General features: G+C 34.3%; 2 protein-coding genes across 2 annotated transcripts in view; both read right to left on the reverse strand.

Annotated features, from left to right (window-relative positions):
* Window positions 1–19046, reverse strand: part of si:zfos-1056e6.1 (uncharacterized protein LOC107988029 homolog) — a 27052-nt gene extending 8006 nt beyond the window's left edge. The window contains exons 1-4 of the mRNA XM_061875033.1: window positions 18887–19046; window positions 11300–11367; window positions 11164–11211; window positions 11031–11095 (exon numbers count right to left, since the gene is read on the reverse strand). Coding sequence (XP_061731017.1) covers window positions 11031–11095; window positions 11164–11211; window positions 11300–11367; window positions 18887–19004 — 299 coding nt within the window. The 5' untranslated portion in view covers window positions 19005–19046. The remainder of the gene's footprint in view (window positions 1–11030; window positions 11096–11163; window positions 11212–11299; window positions 11368–18886) is intronic.
* A 202-nt stretch (window positions 19047–19248) lies between these two features.
* Window positions 19249–20000, reverse strand: part of glo1 (glyoxalase 1) — a 27183-nt gene continuing 26431 nt past the window's right edge. The window contains exon 6 of the mRNA XM_061892308.1: window positions 19249–19569. Coding sequence (XP_061748292.1) covers window positions 19478–19569 — 92 coding nt within the window. The 3' untranslated portion in view covers window positions 19249–19477. The remainder of the gene's footprint in view (window positions 19570–20000) is intronic.

Here is a 20000-nt window from a genome sequence, read left to right on the forward strand (position 1 = left end):
TCAAATAGAATTTGAAAATCCAAGAAAATATTTTAAAGACTTGGTCTTCACTTGTTTAAATAAATTCATTTATTGTTTTACTTTGCTTCTCATAACATTCAGAAAGACAATTTTAGAGGAAAAAATACAACCTTAAAAATGATTTTAGGATTTTTAAACACATATACCTTTTTACCTTTTAAATTCCTTCCTGACGATTTAAATCAATGTTAAAGTAATTTTTTATTTTTTTTTATTGTAAAGAATAATAAACACATGTTAATTTATTCCTTCACTTTAGCTTCTGTTTTTTCGACAAACAATATTTGGGAAATATTTCTTCAGACTTATTATGATTAAAATTCAAAAAAATTATTCTGGCAAATCTAGAAAATGCGTAGAATCAAATTTAAATCTTATTTCAAAGTCTTTTGAATTTCTTTTAAAAAATTTGTTCTGGAAAATCTAAAAGAAATAATGATTTGTCTATGTTAGAAATATAGCTTGGTCCAATTTGTTATATATTATAACAAATTGCAGATTAGATTTTAACCTATTTAAAACATGTCATCAAAATTCTAAAATGAATCTTAATAAGGAAAAATTACTAATGATGTTCCATATATTCTTTTTTTATTTTTTTCAAAAAGATTCGAATTAGCTAGTTTTTTTATTCATTTTTTTTCAGTTGAATTTGGAATTTTAAAGAGTTGAAATTTAAGATAAACTATGTTTCAAAATTTTATTTTCATTTTTTTCGTGTTTTCTCCTCTTTTAAACCGTTCAATTAAATGTTTTTTTCATCATTTATTCTCTACCAAAAACATTCCGTAAAAGGAAAAAAAATGTACGACGGAATGACAGACAGAAATACCCATTTTTTTATATATATAGATTTATCTATTAAAGGTAAATTGAGCAAATTGGCTATTTCTGGCAATGTATTTAAGTGTGTATCAAACTGGTAGCCCTTGGCATTAATCAGTACCCAAGAAGTAGCTCTTGCTTTCAAAAAGGTTGGTGACCCCTGCACTAAACATTAATCTTAGTTATATATAATATACGCATTATATATTATATTATTATTATTTATATATATTATATACACGTTTGGTGTGTTTTATGCTCCAAACCAGTGGTCCCCAACCACTGATTGGTACCGGGCCGCAGAAGAATTTTTTATAATTTTTGTATTTATATATTGTTTTTTTTTAATAAAATCAACATAAAAACACAAGATACACTTACAATTAGTGCACCAAACCCCCCCCCTCCACCGGGCCGCGGGACAAATTATCAAGCGTTGACGGTCCGCAGCTACAAAAAGGTTGGGGACCACTGCTCTACACTGCAGTGTTGGGACGGCGTGGCGCAGTGGGGAGAGTGGCCGTGCGCAACCCGAGCGTCCCTGGTTCAATTCCCACCTAGTACCAACCTCGTCACGTCCGTTGTGTCCTGAGCAAGACACTTCACCCTTGCTCCTGATGGGTGCTGGTTAGCGCATTGCATGGCAGCTCCATCCATCAGTGTGTGAATGTGTGTGTGAATGGGTAAATGTGGAAGTAGTGTCAAAGCGCTTTGAGTACCTTGAAGGTAGAAAAGCGCTATACAAGTACAACCCATTTATCATTTACTAATAAAAAAAAACGTTGCAGTTATAGAAATGGCCACTAGAGAGCAGGTGTCAGCTGCCCACATTAATTAAATTAAATAAAAATGATTAAATTGAAAAAAATAAAAATAATAATTTAATAAGTAATTTGGTAAAAAAATCTATAACAATTATTATCATTATTATTTTTAAATAAAATCCTGTGGCTAAATGATTACTAATTTTAAAAATGATTTAATTGACTTTATCCATCCATCCATTTTCTACCGCTTATTCCCTTTCGGGGTCGCGGGGGGCGCTGGCGCCTATCTCAGCTACAATCGGGCGGAAGGCAGTGTACACCCTGGACAAGTCGCCACCTCACCTTATATTTAGAGAAAAAAAAACTAAAACTACTTAATTAGAAAAAAAAATGATAATTACATTTGGTAACACAATCTATAAACATTTTTAAAAATCTTTTTTAAATAAAATCCTGTGGCTGATTGATTTCTAATTTCAAAAATGATTTAATTGATTTTATATTTGAAAAAATAAACAAAATCTACTTAATAAATATAATAAATAAAACATGAATGTTAGTTTTTTTTGGCACGGAAAAAACTTGTTAGTAGTTTTTTTTTGTAAAAACTTGGAAAATGGTAGTTTGATTGTCGAAGGTGAGCGGAGTTTGTGAAATTGGGTTTGAATCAGGTGAGAAATATGGAAGTTGCGCATATTTGAAAAATCGTTTTTAATGGGCAAAATGTCCCGGAAAACCGGGAATTCTGGGTAATCTGGGATATATTTTTTTTTTTAGAAAGCCATCGATTCCCTGTCGAGCCATACGTTTTGATACTGGAATGGTTCTAGCAAACGTTTACGGAATAAGAAGTGGAACGATAATAGAAATAATAATAAAAAAACAATAATAATAATAAATATATTATTTCAGTTATTTTTGTTTTTATAAAATCCTGTGTCTAAATTATTTCCAATTTTAAAAATTATTTAATTCACTTAATATCTAAATGGAAGAAATTTTGAATGAAGACAAAAACTACTTAATAAAAAAAAAATAAAAAAAATAAACGTTATTATTTTGGCACGGAAAAAAGCTTGTATGGAAAAAAAACAACTAAATAATTTTCAGTAAAAAAAAAAAAAATCAGTTAATGCAGAAGGTGTCAGCTGCCCCCATTTGTTAAATAAAATAAAAATAATTAAATGATTGTTGTATAGTTTGGCAACAATCCCATAAGGCTGTGTTTTTATTTTGTTTATTAATATTCTTTGGCTAAATTACTTCCATTTTTAATACATTATTTCATTGACTTTATTTTTAGATGAAAGACATTTTGAATAAACTCAAAACAAATTAAAAATTTAATTAATAAAACAAAAAGATTTGTTTTTATTTTTGACGGAAAAAAATAAATACTAAATATATTTCTGGAATTAAAAAAAATCAGTAAAGGCAGAGGCAATTTTTAATAGGCTGAATATTTTGGAGTTGGAACAGTTTGAATCGGAAGAAAAATGTGGGAGTTGTGGAACTTTGAAGAATGTCCCATTCATTTAAATGGGAATTTCTTGGAAATTTGGGAATTTTCGGAGAAAGCGGGAATTTTTGGGTCAAATTTGAAAAGACTTGAATGTTCTGAATGAGTTGAAATGGTTGGTGTTGGAATTTTTTTAAATCGGTCGAGAAATGTTGAAGTACTAAGTATTAAGGAATTCCAGTAATTTCGGGAAAAGCGGGAATTTTTCCAGTTCAAAAAATTCATTTTTTTTGTCCCGATTAAGACGAATGTTTTGACAGTGGAACAATTGAAGTGGGTTGACAAATGTGGAAGGAATAGTTAACAGAAAAAAAAAGGTGAAAAAAAGGGTTTGAAAAAAACAGGATTTCTGTGAATTCCTGGAAATTTTTAAAACTTGGGAAAAAAGTATAGTTTGAATGTCCGGGATATATGAATATGTTTAAGGTGGAATGGTTTGAATAGGGTGAAAAATGTGGAAATGGTGAAAATTTGAAAAATGGCCAATTCATTTTGAATAGGAAAAATGTCCTGGAAAACTGGGAATTGTTGGAATTCGGGGAATTTTTTAAATTGTTGAAGGAGAGCACACAATTTTGAACAGGCTGAATGTTTTGGAGTTGGAATGGTTTGAATCAGATGAAAAATGTGGGTGTTGTGGAACTTTGAAGAATGTCCCATTCATTTCAATGGGAATTTCTTGGAAATTTGGGAATTTTCAGAGAAAGTGGGAATTTTAGGGGAAAATTTTAAAAGACTTGAATGTTCTGAATGAGTTGAAATGGTTGGTGTTGAAATTGTTAAAATCGGTCGAGAAATGTTGAAGTACTAAGTATTAAGCAATTCCAGGAATTTCGGGTCAAGCGGGAATTTTTCCAGTTCAAAAACTTCATTTTCTTTGTCCTGATTAAGATGAATGTTTTGACAGTGGAACAATTGAAGTGGGTTGACAAATGTGGAAGGAGTAGTTAACAGAAAAAAAAGGTGAAAAAAGGGTTTGAAAAAACAGGATTTCTGGGAATTCCTGGAATTTTTTAAACCTTGGGAAAAAAATATAGTTTGAATGTCCGGGATATGTGGAATATATTTAAGGTGGAATGGTTTGAATAGGGTGAAAAATGTGGAAATGGTGAAAATTTGAAAAATGGCCAATTCATTTTGAATAGGAAAAATGTCCTGGAAAACTGGGAATTGTTGGAATTCGGGGAATTTTTTAAATTGTTGAAGGAGAGCACACAATTTTGAACAGGCTGAATGTTTTGGAGTTGGAACGGTCTGAATCGGAAGAAAAATGTGGGAGTTGTGGAACTTTGAAGAATGTCCCATTCATTTCAATCGAAATTCATGGAAATTTGGGAATTTCATGGAAATTTGGGAATTTCGAGGAAAGTGGGCATTTTTTGGAAAATGTTAGAAGACTTGAATTTTGTGAATGAGTTGAAATGGTTGGTGTTGGAATTTTTTATATCGGACGAGAAATGTTGAAGTACTAAATATTAAGCAATTCCAAGAATTTCGGGTCAAGCGGGAATTTTTCCAGTTTAAAAAATTCATTTTTTTTTGTCCTGATTAAGACGAATGTTTTGACAGTGGAACAATTGAAGTGGGTTGACAAATGTGGAAGGAGTAGTTAACAGAAAAAAAAGGTGAAAAAAGGGTTTGAAAAAACAGGATTTCTGGGAATTCCTGGATTTTTTTTAAATTTGGGAAAAAAAATTATAGTTTGAATGTCCGGGATATGTGGAATATGTTTAAGGTGGAATGGTTTGAATAGGGTGAAAAATGTGGAAATGGTGAAAATTTGAAAAATGGCCAATTCATTTTCAATAGGAAAAATGTCCAGGAAAACTTGGAATTGTTGGGATTCGGGGATTTTTTTTTAATTGTTGAAGGAGAGCACACAATTTTGAACAGGCTGAATGTTTTGGAGTTGGAACAGTTTGAATCGGAAGAAAAATGTGGGAGTTGTGGAACTTTGAAGAATGTCCCATTCATTTCAATGGGAATTTCATGGAAATTTGGGAATTTTCGGAGAAAGCGGGAATTTTGGGGTAAAATTTTAAAAGACTTGAATGTTCTGAATGAGTTGAAATGGTTGGTGTTGGAATTGTTAAAATCGGTCGAGAAATGTTGAAGTACTAAGTATTAAGCAATTCCAGGAATTTCGGGTCAAGCGGGAATTTTTCCAGTTCAAAAAATTCATTTTTTTGTCCCGATTAAGACGAATGTTTTGACAGTGGAACAATTGAAGTGGGTTGACAAATGTGGAAGGAGTAGTTAACAGAAAAAAAAGGTGAAAAAAAGGGTTTGAAAAAACAGGATTTCTGGGAATTCCTGGAATTTTTTAAAACTTGGAGAAAATATATAGTTTGAATGTCCAGGATATGTGGAATATGTTTAAGGTGGAATGGTTTGAATAGGGTGAAAAATGTGGAAATGGTGAAAATTTGAAAAATGGCCAATTCATTTTGAATAGGAAAAATGTCCAGGAAAACTGGGAATTGTTGGAATTCGGGGAATTTTTTTAATTGTTGAAGGAGAGCACACAATTTTGAACAGGTTGAATATTTTGGAGTTGGAACAGTTTGAATCGGAAGAAAAATGTAGGAGTTGTGGAACTTTGAAGAATGTCCCATTCATTTCAATGGGAATTTCTTGGAAATTTGGGAATTTTCGGAGAAAGCAGGAATTTTTGGGGAAATTTTAAAAGACTTGAATGTTCTGAACGAGTTGAAATGGTTGGTGTTGGAATTTTTTAAATCGGTCGAGAAATGTTGAAGTACTAAGTATTAAGCAATTCCAGGAATTTCGGGTCAAGCGGGAATTTTTCCAGTTCAAAAAATTCATTTTTTTGTCCCGATTAAGACGAATGTTTTGACAGTGGAACAATTGAAGTGGGTTGACAAATGTGGAAGGAGTAGTTAACAGAAAAAAAAGGTGAAAAAAGGGTTTGAAAAAACAGGATTTCTGGGAATTCCTGGAATTTTTTAAAACTTGGGAAAAAAATATAGTTTGAATGTCCAGGATATGTGGAATATGTTTAAGGTGGAATGGTTTGAATAGGGTGAAAAATGTGGAAATGGTGAAAATTTGAAAAATGGCCAATTCATTTTGAATAGGAAAAATGTCCAGGAAAACTTGGAATTGTTGGGATTCGGGAAATGTTTTAAATTGTTGAAGGAGAGCACACAATTTTGAACAGGCTGAATGTTTTGGAGTTGGAACGGTTTGAATCGGAAGAAAAATGTAGGAGTTGTGGAACTTTGAAGAATGTCCCATTCATTTCAATGGGAATTTCATGGAAATTTGGGAATTTTCGGAGAAAGCGGGAATTTCGGGGAACATTTTAAAAGACTTGAATGTTCTAAAGGAGTTGAAATGGTTGATGTTGGATTTTTTAAAATCGGTCTAGAAATGTTGAAGTACTAAGTATTAAGCAATTCCAGGAATTTTGGGTCAAGCGGGAATTTTTCTAGTTCAAAAAATTCATTTTTTTGTCCCGATTAAGACGAATGTTTTGACAGTGGAACAATTGAAGTGGGTTGACAAATGTGGAAGGAGTAGTTAACAAAAATAGGTGAAAAAAGGGTTTGAAAAAACAGGATTTCTGGGAATTCCTGGAATTTTTTAAAACTTGGAAAAAATATATAGTTTGAATGTCCAGGATATGTGGAATATGTTTAAGGTGGAATAGTTTGAATAGGGTGAAAAATGTGAAAATGGTGAAAATGTGAAAAATGGCCAATTCATTTTGAATAGGAAAAATGTCCTGGAAAACTGGGAATTGTTGGAATTCGGGGAATTTTTTAAATTGTTGAAGGAGAGCACACAATTTTGAACAGGCTGAATGTTTTGGAGTTGGAACGGTTTGAATCGGAAGAAAAATGTGGGAGTTGTGGAACTTTGAAGAATGTCCCGTTCATTTCAATGGGAATTTCATGGAAATTTGGGAATTCCGAGGAAAGTGGGTATTTTTTGGAAAATGTTAGAAGACTTGAATTTTGTGAATGAGTTGAAATGGTTGGTGTTGGAATTTTTTAAAAATCGGTCGGGAAATGTTGAAGTACTAAGTATTAAGGAATTCCAGTAATTTCGGGAAAAGCGGGAATTTTTCCAGTTCAAAAACAACTTTGTTTTTTTTGTCCCGATTAAGAGGAATGTGATAACCCTGCAACTTTACTCTGGAAAAAAGATGACTATTTTCTTATCATAATATGACTCGTTTTAAATATTTGGTCTTAATTCTTCTAACACTTATGACGTTCTTTTTCCCTAATATTACAGTAATGTTTTCATATGCTTTTTCTTGTAATATGACTCTATTTGTCCTATGTTATGACTTTTCTTTTGTAATGTTGTGACTTTTTTTTTCCTAATGTGGTAAAAGTTTTCTCGTAAAATATTTTGTGTGACATTCCGACTGTCTTCCGAAAGCAGTATTGGTATATGAATTATTTTTATGTGCTCGCAACTTTTTCTGGTAATATTAGTGCTTTTGTTATCACTCTTTTCTCGAAATGTTCAATTCTTTTTCGCAACACTAGCTTTTTTCCTTTTTTTTTTTCCATAAAGCCCTTCAAATGTATGCTTCTTTTATTGTATTTTTTATTTTATTTTTTCAAATATCGCAACTTTTTTAGCTGCCACAATTTTTTTCTCATAAAAATTCAACCTTTGCACAGGACAGGTTATTTAAAAAAATGCATTGCGACTTTTTTCGCCAAAAGACGACTCTATTCTCATATCATAATATGACTTGTTTTAAATATTATTAATAGGCTGAACAATTTGAAGTTGGAATGGTTTGAAGGGGATGAAAAATGAAGCGAAGTGAATTATATTTATATAGCGCTTTTTCTCTATTGACTCAAAGCGCTTTAAATAGTGAATCCCAATATCTAAGTTACATTTAAACCAGTGTGGGTGGCACTGGGAGCAGGTGGATAAAGTGTCTTGCCCAAGGACACATCGGCAGTGATTAGGATGGCGGAAGCGGGGATCGAACCTGGAACCCTCAAGTTGCTGGTACGGACACTCTACCAACCGAGCTATACCTCCCCAAAATGTGGAAGGTAGAGCCAAAATCTGGAGAATAATAATAATATTATTATTAATATTAATAATAATAAATAGATACATTTTGGTGTACAACACTATATGTGTGAATGTTTTGGAGAATTCACACAATAATAATAATAATCCATCCATCCATTTCTTACCGCTTGTCCCCTTTGGAGTCGCGGGGGGCGCTGGTGCCTATCTCAGCTACAATCGGGCGGAAAGCCGGGTACACCCTGGACAAGTCGCCACCTCATCGCAGGGCAATAATAATAATAATAAATAGAAGAATTTTGGTGTAAAAAACTATGTGTGTGAATGTTTTGGAGCATTCACACAATAATAATAATAATAATAATAGTAATAATAATAATAATAATAATATTAAGTAAACTAAAGTAAAATACCAATGATTGTCACACACACACATTAATATTAATAATAATAATAAATGGATAAATTTTGGTGCAGAAAACTATATGTGTGAATTTTGGGGAGAATTCACACAATAATAATGATAATAATAAATAGATGAATTTTGGTGTAGAAAACTATGTGTGTGAATGTTTTGGAGCATTCACACAAGAATAATAATAATAATAATAATATTAAGTAAAGTAAAGTAAAATACCAATGATTGTCATACACACACATTAATATTAATACTAATAATAATGATAAATAAATCAATTTTAGTGCAGAAAACTATATGTGGGAATTTTTGGGAGAATTCACACAATAATAATAATAATAATGATAATAATAATAATAATAATAATAATAATAAATAGATTAATTTTGGTGTAGAAAACTATGTGTGTGAAGTTTTTGGAGGAATTACACAATAATAATAATAATAATAATAATGTTAATAATAAATAGATGCATTTTGGTGTAGAAAACTATGTGTGTGAATGTTTTGGAGCATTCACACAATAATAATAATAATAAATAGATGAATTTTGGTGTAGAAAACTATGTGTGTGAATGTTTTGGAGCATTCACACAATAATAATAACAATAATAAATAGATTAATATCAGTGTAGAAAACTATGTGTGTGAATGTTTTGGAGCATTCACACAATAATAATAATAATAATGTTAATAATAAATAGATGAATTTTGGTGTAGAAAACTATGTGTGTGAATGTTTTGGAGCATTCACACAATAATAATAATAATAAATAGATGAATATTGGTGTAGAAAACTATGTGTGTGAATGTTTTGGAGCATTCACACAATAATAAAAATAATAATAATAATGTTAATAATAAATAGATGAATTTTGGTGTAGAAAACTATGTGTGTGAATGTTTTGGAGCATTCACACAATAATAATAATAATAATAAATAGATGAATTTTGGTGTAGAAAACTATGTGTGTGAATGTTTTGGAGCATTCACACAATAATAATAATAATAATAATAATATTAATGTTAATAATAAATAGATGAATTTTGCTGTAGAAAACTATGTGTGTGAATGTTTTGGAGGATTCAAAAAATAATAATAAATAGATGAATATTGGTGTAGAAAACTATGTGTGTGAATGTTTGGAGCATTCACACAATAATAATAATAATAGATGATTTTGGTGTAGAAAACTATGTGTGTGAATGTTTTGGAGCATTCACACAATAATAATAATAATAATAAATAGATGAATTTTGGTGTAGAAAACTGTGTGTGTGAATGTTTTGGAGCATTCACACAATAATAATAATAATAATAATAATAATAATAATAATAATAATGTTAATAATAAATAGATGAATTTTGCTGTAGAAAACTATGTGTGTGAATGTTTTGGAGGATTCAAAAAAATAATAATAATAAATAGATGAATATTGGTGTAGAAAACTATGTGTGTGAATGTTTTGGAGCATTCACACAATAATAAAAATAATAATAATAATGTTAATAATAAATAGATGAATTTTGGTGTAGAAAACTATGTGTGTGAATGTTTTGGAGCATTCAATAAATAATAATAATAATAAATAGATGAATATTGGTGTAGAAAACTATGTGTGTGAATGTTTTGGAGCATTCACACAATAATAATAATAATAATAATAATACAAATAATAATTAATAATAAATAGATGAATTTTGGTGTAGAAAACTATGTGTGTGAATGTTTTGGAGCATTCAAAAAATAATAATAATAAATAGATGAATATTGGCGTAGAAAACTATGTGTGAATGTTTTGGAGCATTCACACAATAATAATAATAATAATAATAATAATAATAATAATGATAATAATAATAATAATAATGTTAATAATAAATAGATGAATTTTGTTGTAGAAAACTATGTGTGTGAATGTTTTGGAGCATTCAAAAAATAATAATAATAAATAGATGAATATTGGTGTAGAAAACTATGTGTGTGAATGTTTTGGAGCATTCACACAATAATAATAATAATACAAATAATAATTAATAATAAATAGATGAATTTTGGTGTAGAAAACTATGTGTGTGAATGTTTTGGAGCATTCAAAAAATAATAATAATAAATAGATGAATATTGGCGTAGAAAACTATGTGTGTGAATGTTTTGGAGCATTCACACAATAATAATAATAATAATAATAATAAAAATAATAATTAATAATAAATAGATGAATTTTGGTGTAGAAAACTATGTGTGTGAATATTTTGGAGCATTCACACAACAACAATAATAATAATAATAATAACAACAATAAATAGATACATTTTAGTGTAGAAAACTATATGTGTGAATGTTTTGGAGTATTCACAAAGTTACGTGAAAACATAACAATGGTTGCACTGACATTTGCTTTTATGATACAATAAAACATTGCAAAGAATAAATCAATGCATACGTGTGCTTGCTGTTTGCAGGGATGGAGCAGTTCAGAGGGATCAAACTCCCGCGCTGGTTTCTGATCTAAACAAACAAACATACGAGACACAGAATTGTTCCGACTCGCTTGTTGCACTTTGTGTGCGCGCTACCTTGAACACCACGTCCGAGGAGCACAGGCCAAAGGAGGCGGCGAGCATCTGAAAGGAAATAAAAGGTCACTAGACAAAAGCCTGGGCCCAAACGTGTTGCCGTGACAACACGGTAAGCAACGCGCTGACCACCAACCTGCATGACGGCCGACGTTTCGGCGGCGAGAGGGATGGACACCTCACGAAGAGCCACCACTCTGTCATCTGCGACACACCATGATAATAATAAGAAGAATAATAACTAGAAGAGGCTCAAATGCTGAAGTTGAACGGAAATGCTGACAGAATGTAGTATGAACGTAAGAATAGTTTGAATGGTTTGATAAATGTGGGAATTGTGCAACTTGGAAAAATGTCCTATTCATTACAATGAAAACTTCCTGGAAATTTGGGAATTCTGGGCAAAGCGGGATTTTTTTGAAAGCGATTAGGACAGGGTGTGTCAAACTCAAATACAGAGTGGGCCAAAATTTAAAGCTGAACAAAGCCGCGGGGCCAAGGTTGAACAAATGAACCTTTTAATAGGGACCCAAACAAGTTTTGCAATGAATATTGAACAAGCAAGGCTTAAATAGGGCAGCACGGTGGAACAGGGGTTAGTGCATCTGCCTCACAATACGGAGGTCCTGAGTAATCCTGGGTTCAATCCCGGGCTCGGGATCTTTCTGTGTGGAGTTTGCATGTTCTCCCCGGGACTGCGTGAGTTCCCTCCGGGTTTTTGGGCTTTCTCCCATGGAACAGGCAGAGCTTATATAACGTACTAGTGCAAAATCAACTTTCAAAAAACATCAGTGGTATATTAAAAAAAATAGTTCCTCTTTTCTATTTGCAGCCTTCTGAGGTAAATATCAACATTAACTTTTTCCACAGGCTAATAAATTCAAAAATAAAATAAAAATGAGGTGGGCGGGGTTTGATAGTAACGGAGGGTGTATATTGTAGCATTCCGGAAGAGTTAGTGCTGCAAGGGGTTCTGGGTATTTGTTCTGTTGTGTTTATCAATCAATCAATGTTTACTTATATAGCCCTAAGTCACTAGTGTCTCAAAGGGCTGCACAAACCACTACCACATCCTCGGTAGGCCCACATAAGGGCAAGGAAAAATTCACACCCAGTGGGACGTCGGTGACAATGATGACTATGAGAACCTTGGAGAGGAGGAAAGCAATGGATGTCGAGCGGGTCTAACATGATACTGTGAAAGTTCAATCCATAATGGACCCAACACAGCCGCGGGAGTCCAGTCCAAAGCGGATCCAACACAGCAGCGAGAGTCCCGTTCACAGCGGAGCCAGCAGGAAACCATCCCAAGCGGAGGCGGATAAGCAGCGCAGAGATGTCCCCAGCCGATACACAGGCGAGCAGTACATGGCCACCGGATCGGACCGGACCCCCTCCACAAGGGAGAGTGGGACATAGGAGAAAAATAAAAGAAACGGCAGATCAACTGGTCTAAAAAGGGAGTCTATTTAAAGGCTAGAGTATACAATTGAGTTTTAAGGTGAGACTTAAATGCTTCTACTGAGGTGGCATCTCGAACTGTTACTGGGAGGGCATTCCAGAGTACTGGAGCCCGAAATGAAAACGCTCTATAGCCCGCAGACTTTTTTTGGGCTTTGGGAATCACTAATAAGCCGGAGTCCTTTGAACGCAGATTTCTTGCCGGGACATATGGTACAATACAATCGGCAAGATAGGATGGAGCTAGACCGTGTAGTATTTTATACGTAAGTAGTAAAACCTTAAAGTCACATCTTAAGTGCACAGGAAGCCAGTACAGGCGTAATATGATCAAACTTTCTTGTTCTTGTCAAAAGTCTAGCAGCCGCATTTTGTACCAACTGTAATCTTTTAATGCTAGACATGGGGAGACCCGAAAATAATACGTTACAGTAATCGAGACGAGGCGTAACAAACGCATGAATAATGATCTCAGCGTCTTTAGTGGACAGAATGGAGCGAATTTTAGCGATATTACGGAGATGAAAGAAGGCCGTTTTAGTAACGCTTTTAATGTGTGCCTCAAAGGAGAGAGTTGGGTCGAAGATAATACCCAGATTCTTTACCGTGTCGCCTTGTTTAATTGTTTGGTTGTCAAATGTTAGAGTTGTATCATTAAATAGAGGTCGGTGTCTAGCAGGACCGATAATCAGCATTTCTGTTTTTTTGGCGTTGAGTTGCAAAAAGTTAGCGGACATCCATTGTTTAATTTCATTAAGACACGCCTCCAGCTGACTACAATCCGGCGTGTTGGTCAGCTTTAGGGGCATGTAGAGTTGGGTGTCATCAGCATAACAGTGAAAGCTAACACCGTATTTGCGTATGATGTCACCTAGCGGCAGCATGTAGATGCTGAAGAGTGCAGGGCCAAGGACCGAACCCTGGGGAACTCCACACGTTACCTAACGTAGTCCGAGGTCACATTGTTATGGGAGACGCACTGCATCCTATCAGTAAGATAAGAGTTAAACCAAGACAGGGCTAAGTCTGACATACCAATTCGTGTTTTGATACGTTCTAATAAAATATTATGATCGACGGTATCGAAAGCAGCGCTAAGATCGAGGAGCAGCAACATAGATGACGCATCAGAATCCATCGTTAGCAATAGATCATTAGTCATTTTTGCGAGGGCTGTCTCCGTGGAGTGATTTGCCCTGTTTATGTTGTGTTACGGTGAGGGTGTTTTCCCGAAATGTGTTTTGTCATTCTTGTTTGGTGTGTGTTCACAGTGTGGCGCATATTTGTAACAACGTTAAAGTTTTTTATACGGCCACCCTCAGTGTGACCTGTATGGCTGTTGACCAAGTATGTGTGTGTGAAAGCCGCATATATTATGTGACTTGGCAAGCACGCTGTTTATATGGAGGAAAAGAGGACGTGACGACATGTTGTAGAGGACAGTGGCTTTAAGGCAGGCTCCCAATATTATTGTCCGGGTGTAAATCAGGAGAATGGTTGCCTAGGGAGGTTTTCGGGAAGGGCACTAAACTTCGGGAGTCTCCTGGGAAAATGGGGAGAGTTGGCAAGTATGAGTATTAGCGGTGAATGTGGTGTTACCGGCGGGCCAGCTCTGATGTTAATTTGATATTGCCTCAAGGGCCAAATGAAATTAAACGGCGGGCCAAATTTGGCCCGCGGGCCAGAGTTTGACACCCATGGATTAGGAGCACAAACCTCCTGAAATAGCTGAATTGGTTGGTGTTGGAATTGTTTGAATCGGGCTGGAAATGATGAAGTACATTTCGGGATTTTTTTTTAACTTAGAAAAAGGGTAGTTTGAATTTACAGAGTGATGAATGTGGCAAAGGTGGAATGGTTTGAGCGGGTTGAAGAATGTGGGAATTGTGGAAGTTTGAAAAATGGCCAATTCGTTTCAATGGGAACTTCCTGGAAATGATGGGAAAAGCGGGATTTTTGGGAAAATTGTTAGGAACACAAACGTCCTGAAGGAGCTGAATCAGTTAGTGTTGGAATTGTTTAAATCAGGCAAGAAATGTTGAAGTAGTAAATGGTGTTACGGAATTTCGGGAAAATCTGGACATTTTTTGAACTGGGAAAAAGGGTATATTGAATTTCCAGAATGGTGGAATGCGTTGAAAGTGGAATGGTTTGAATGGGTTGAAGAATGTGGAAGTTTTTAAAATGGCCAATTCAATTTGAATCGGGAAAATGCAAAAAAAAAAAAAAAAAAAAGGAATTATGGGTGTGGAGGGGGGCGTGGCCTGCGGGCCTGCCGCGGAACGGTGTGTTGCGAGGACCGGCCTCGAAGACAGCGACAGGTGCGTGGATGGCCCAGGTGGGCATTGTTATCTAATCACCTGTCGCCTTTATTAGCAGCAGCCGTAATGAGAAGAGTAGTTGGAGTTGGAGGCAATAGTTGGAGGCATACAATAGTTTGCACTATTGTATGAAAATTAAACAGTGTTATACCCGGAATTCCTGGTTCTCCTGGCAGTGTGTGGTGGTCTAAACAACCCACTAGAGGGCAACCTCTACAATGGGAAATCCGTGAATTTATTTTTTGAATCGTTGACATAGAGCACAAAATTCCTGAACAGGTTGAATATTTAGAAGTTGGAACGGTTTGAATCAGATGAAAAATTTGGAAGCCGTGGAGCTTTGAAGAATGTCCCATTGATTTCAATGGGAATTTCAGAAAAATAGGGAATTTCGGGAAAAACTGGAATTTTTTTGAAAATGGTATGAAAAAAAAATTTTAAACTAAAAAAAAAAACCTTGAATGGTCTGAATGAGTTTGGGTTGGAATTTTTCAAATCGGTCGAGAAATGTTGAAGTAATATGTTGAACTGAGAAATGGTATTACGGAATATGTTGAAGGTGGAATGGTTTGAATAGTTTGAAAAGTGTGGAAATGGTGAAAGTTTGAAAAAATGGCCAATTCATTTCAAATGGGAAAAATGTCCAAGAAAACCTGAAATTTTGTGAAATCTGGGAATTTTTGGATGTTGTCAAGGGAAAGCCTGCGATTCCCGAATAGGCTGAACAGTTTGAAGTTGGAACGGTTTGAATCGGATGGAAAATGTGGGAGTTGCGGAACTATGAATTTCCCATTTCATTTCATTGGGAATTTCATGAAATTTCGAGGAAAGCGGGAATTTTCTTGGAAAATGTTAAAAAACTTGAATGTTTTGAATGAGTTGAAATGGTTGATGTTGGAACTTTTCAAAACGGTCGAGATATGTTGAAGTAGTAACATTTTTAATTGAGAAATGGTATCAAGGAATTCCAGGGATTTCTGGAAAAGCGGGAATTTTTCCACTTCTAAAAAAAAAACTTTTTTTTTTGTCCTGGTTAAGAGGAATGTTTTGACGGTGGAAAGGTTGAAATGAGATGAAAAATGTGGAAGAAGTAGTCGCCAGAAAAAAAGGGTGGAAATAGGGCTTTGGAATACCAGAAATTATGGAAAATCTTGGAAAAAATGTTTAACTTGGAAAAGAGGAAATTCGAATTGCCAGAATGGTGGAATATGTTGAAGGTGAGATGGTTTGAATAGGTTGAAAAGTGTGGAAATGTTGAAAGTTTGAAAAAATGTCCAATTCCTTTTGAATGGGAAAAAATGTCCCGGAAAACCTGGAATTCTGTGAAATCTGGGAATTTATCAAGGGAAAGCCTGCGATTCCCTTGATGTTTTCGAGGAAAGCAGGAATTTTTGGGGAAAATGTTAAAAAAAAACTTGAATGTTGTGAATGAGTGGAAATGGGTGGTGTTGGAACTTTTCAAAAACGGTCGAAAAATGTTGAAGTAGTAACATTTTAATTGAGAAATGGTATCAAGGAAATCCAGGATTTCTGGAAAAGCGGGAATTTTTCCACTTCTAAAGAAAAACTTTGTTTTTTGTCCTGGTTAAGACGAATGTTTTGACGGTGGAAAGGTTGAAAAGCGATGAAAAATGTGGAAGAAGTAGTCGCCAGAAAAAAAGGGTGGAAATAGGGCTTTGGAAAACCAGAAATTCTGGAAAATCTTGGAAAAAATGTTTAACTTGGAAAAGGGGAAATTTTAATTGCCAGAATGGTGTAATATGTTGAAGGTGAGATGGTTTGAATAGGTTGAAAAGTGTGAAATGTTGAAAGTTTGAAAAAAATGTCCAATTCCTTTGAATGGGAAAAAATGTCCCGGAAAACCTGGAATTCTGTGAAATCTGGGAATTTATCAAGGGAAAACCTGCGATTCCCTTGATGTTTTCGAGGAAAGCAGGAATTTTTTGGGGAAAATGTTAAAAAAAAACTTGAATGTTGTGAATGAGTGGAAATGGTTGGTGTTGGAACTTTTCAAAAACGGTCAAAAAATGTTGAAGTAGTAACATTTTAATTGAGAAATGGTATTGAGGAATTTCAGGAATTTCTGGAAAAGCGGAATTTTTCCACTTCTAAAAAAAAACTTTGTTTTTTGTCCTGGTTAAGAGGAATGTTTTGACGGTGGAAAGGTTGAAATGCGATGAAAAATGTGGAAGAAGTAGTCGCCAGAAAAAAGGGTGGAAATAGGGCTTTGGAAAACCAGAAATTCTGGAAAATCTAGGATTTTTTTTTAACTTGGAAAAAGGGAAATTTTAATTGCCAGAATGGTGGAATATGTTGAAGGTGAGATGGTTAGAATAGGTTGAAAAGTGTGGAAATGTTAAAAGTTTGAAAAAATGTCCAATTCCTTTTGAATGGGAAAAAATGTCCCGGAAAACCAGGAATTCTGTGAAATCCGGGAATTTTTGGAATTTATCAAGGGAAAGCCTCCGATTCCCTTGTTATTTTCGAGGAAAGCAGGATTTTTTGGGGGAAAATGTTAAAAAAAAACTTGAATGTTGTGAATGAGTGGAAATGGTTGGTGTTGGAACTTTTCAAAAACGGTCGAAAAATGTTGAAGTAGTAACATTTTTAAATGACGAATGGTATTAAAGAATTTCAGGAATTTCTGGAAAAGCGGGAATTTTTCCACTTCTAAAAAAAAAACTTTGTTTTTTGTCCTGGTTAAGAGGAATGTTTTGACGGTGGAAAGGTTGAAATGCGATGAAAAATGTGGAAGAAGTAGTCGCCCAAAGGGTGGAAATATAGCTTTGGAATATCCAGAAATTCTGGAAAATCTTGGAAAAAAAATGTAACTTGAAAAAGGGGAAATTTGAATTGCCAGAATGGTGGAATAGGTTGAAAAGTGTGGAAATGTTGAAAGTTTGAAAAAATGTCCAATTCCTTTTGAATGGGAAAAAATGTCCCGGAAAACCTGGAATTCTGTGAAATCTGGGATTTTATCAAGGGAAAGCCTGCAATTCCCTTGATATTTTTGAGGAAAGCAGGAATTTTTTGGGGGAAAATGTTAAAAAAAAACTTGAATGTTGTGAATGAGTGGAAATGGTTGGTGTTGGAACTTTTCAAAAACGGTCGAAAAATGTTGAAGTAGTAACATTTTTAATTGAGAAATGGTATTAAGGAAACAACTTTGTTTTTGGGTCTTGATTAATAGAAATGTTTTAACGGAAGAAAAATTTAAGTGGGTTGACAAATGTGGAAGGAGTAGTCAACAGAAAAAAAAGGGTTTGAAAAAATTGAAATTTCTGGGAATTCATGGAATTTTTTTAAACTTAAAAAAATAATAGTTGGGATATTTTAAAAAAGCATAACTTTGCAGTATTTTATGAAGAAACAAACTAGAAAAAAAGCTACAGTTGCAATGTTACAAGAAAAAGGTTGTGAAATTGCAAGAAAGTCATGATGTTGGAAAAATACAAAATTTGCAATTGTATAAAAATAATGCTGTAGTTTTAGGAGAAAAAGTTCACAAGTTGTTCACACACTAAGTAAATAATTTCTTGGACATAAAATGTTTGGCTTTTGATCATACAATGTTCTGTAATAAAATTGTAACATCGTTATAGTTGCATTGTAACAAGTATTGACTTGGTATCGCTTCGATACGATAATCTGTCTGACCCTCCTGTATCGCCCCACTTGATTGTCAATGGCAGCTGTTGGCTTGAGAGAAAAGCTTCCCAAATCAATTCATGCTGAAAAACAACTTTTAAAAACAACCTTAAACCAAAAACGACGTCACATTTATGGCTATAAATACACTTTACACTTAAAAGTATGACGTTTAAACTCGGTTTGGTTGCTATGGATACCGGCGCGCGCGCCCAGCAGCACAATCGTTGAGTGAATGTGTCGACTTTTTTACGGTCGTAAAAGCTCGCTAAGTCGAGAAGAAAACAACTCACCGTTCTTGTCAAGTCTTTTGAGGGCGAGCCAAGCCTTGGAGACACGCGTGGCTGGCTCACAAGCGACATTAGACATCTTTTTAATGACCGGACGACACCACACTGACTCGGCAGACATGGACCGGAAACGGTGGGACGGGCTGCATCCGGTAAGGCACTTTCAAAATAAAACTGATAATCCAGCCGTGAGGCAGAACTAAAGTACAGCAGTCGGAATTACGCTCCAATGGAACACACAAAAGTTAATTAATAATTAATTTCGGTCTAAAATGTAAATTAATGAGTATGTGTGAAAGAAAAAATGACAGTACACAGCAAGTTGCATTTGAACAAAAAAAACGAAAATGACAGTACACAGCAAGTTGCATTTGAACAGGAGCTCTAACATTTATTACACAGCTTAGACAGCACCACATCGTTACCTAAGTAGTTGATAAAAGAACAAAAGTTAAGTAATTTCAAATTTACGCGCTAACCAACCGACCCTCTTTAGTACAGCTCCAAATTAATTTGTCACCAGAGTAATTTTGCTGCCTTTTTTCTCCAAGACGTCATCGTCTCTCAATGGACAAAGTTCTTCCCTCCTCTTAATTAGCTGGTGATAGAAATCATATTGTTGGGACTTAGGATCTCGATCCAGTAGCCGTCAGGGTCCTGAATGAAGGCCAGACCTTTCATTTTACCTGGCAGGAACAAGACAGGTACGTCATATGAATACTGACCAATCACATTTCGGCAGGCATTATAAATGAGCATTTTTTTTTAATGACCCGCAACAATAAAATAAAAGAGAAAACGTGTGAAACGCAACGAGAAAAAGTTGAAATGTTGACTCTGATAACACAAAGCGTTTGTTTTTTTAACCCTAAAACTGTCAATGCTGAAGAAATAATAATGAATGAAAACCAATGTTATGAAAATATTAACCTATGGAAGGTTACAATTACTTTGCATCAACAAAGTGAATCATATTTATGTTGTGTTCAGAATGAATTGATGTTAGTTATTTACAAAAGAAGAACAGGAAGTGAACAGTGTCAATACTGGAATTGCTATGACGTAGAAAAGGGGTCGGATTATTAAATAAGATCTGCATCTTTCTACTTCTTTTTGG

The sequence above is a fragment of the Nerophis ophidion genome, linkage group LG02 (genome assembly GCF_033978795.1).
Source record: "Nerophis ophidion isolate RoL-2023_Sa linkage group LG02, RoL_Noph_v1.0, whole genome shotgun sequence".
In the NCBI taxonomy this organism is placed as follows: domain Eukaryota; kingdom Metazoa; phylum Chordata; class Actinopteri; order Syngnathiformes; family Syngnathidae; genus Nerophis; species Nerophis ophidion.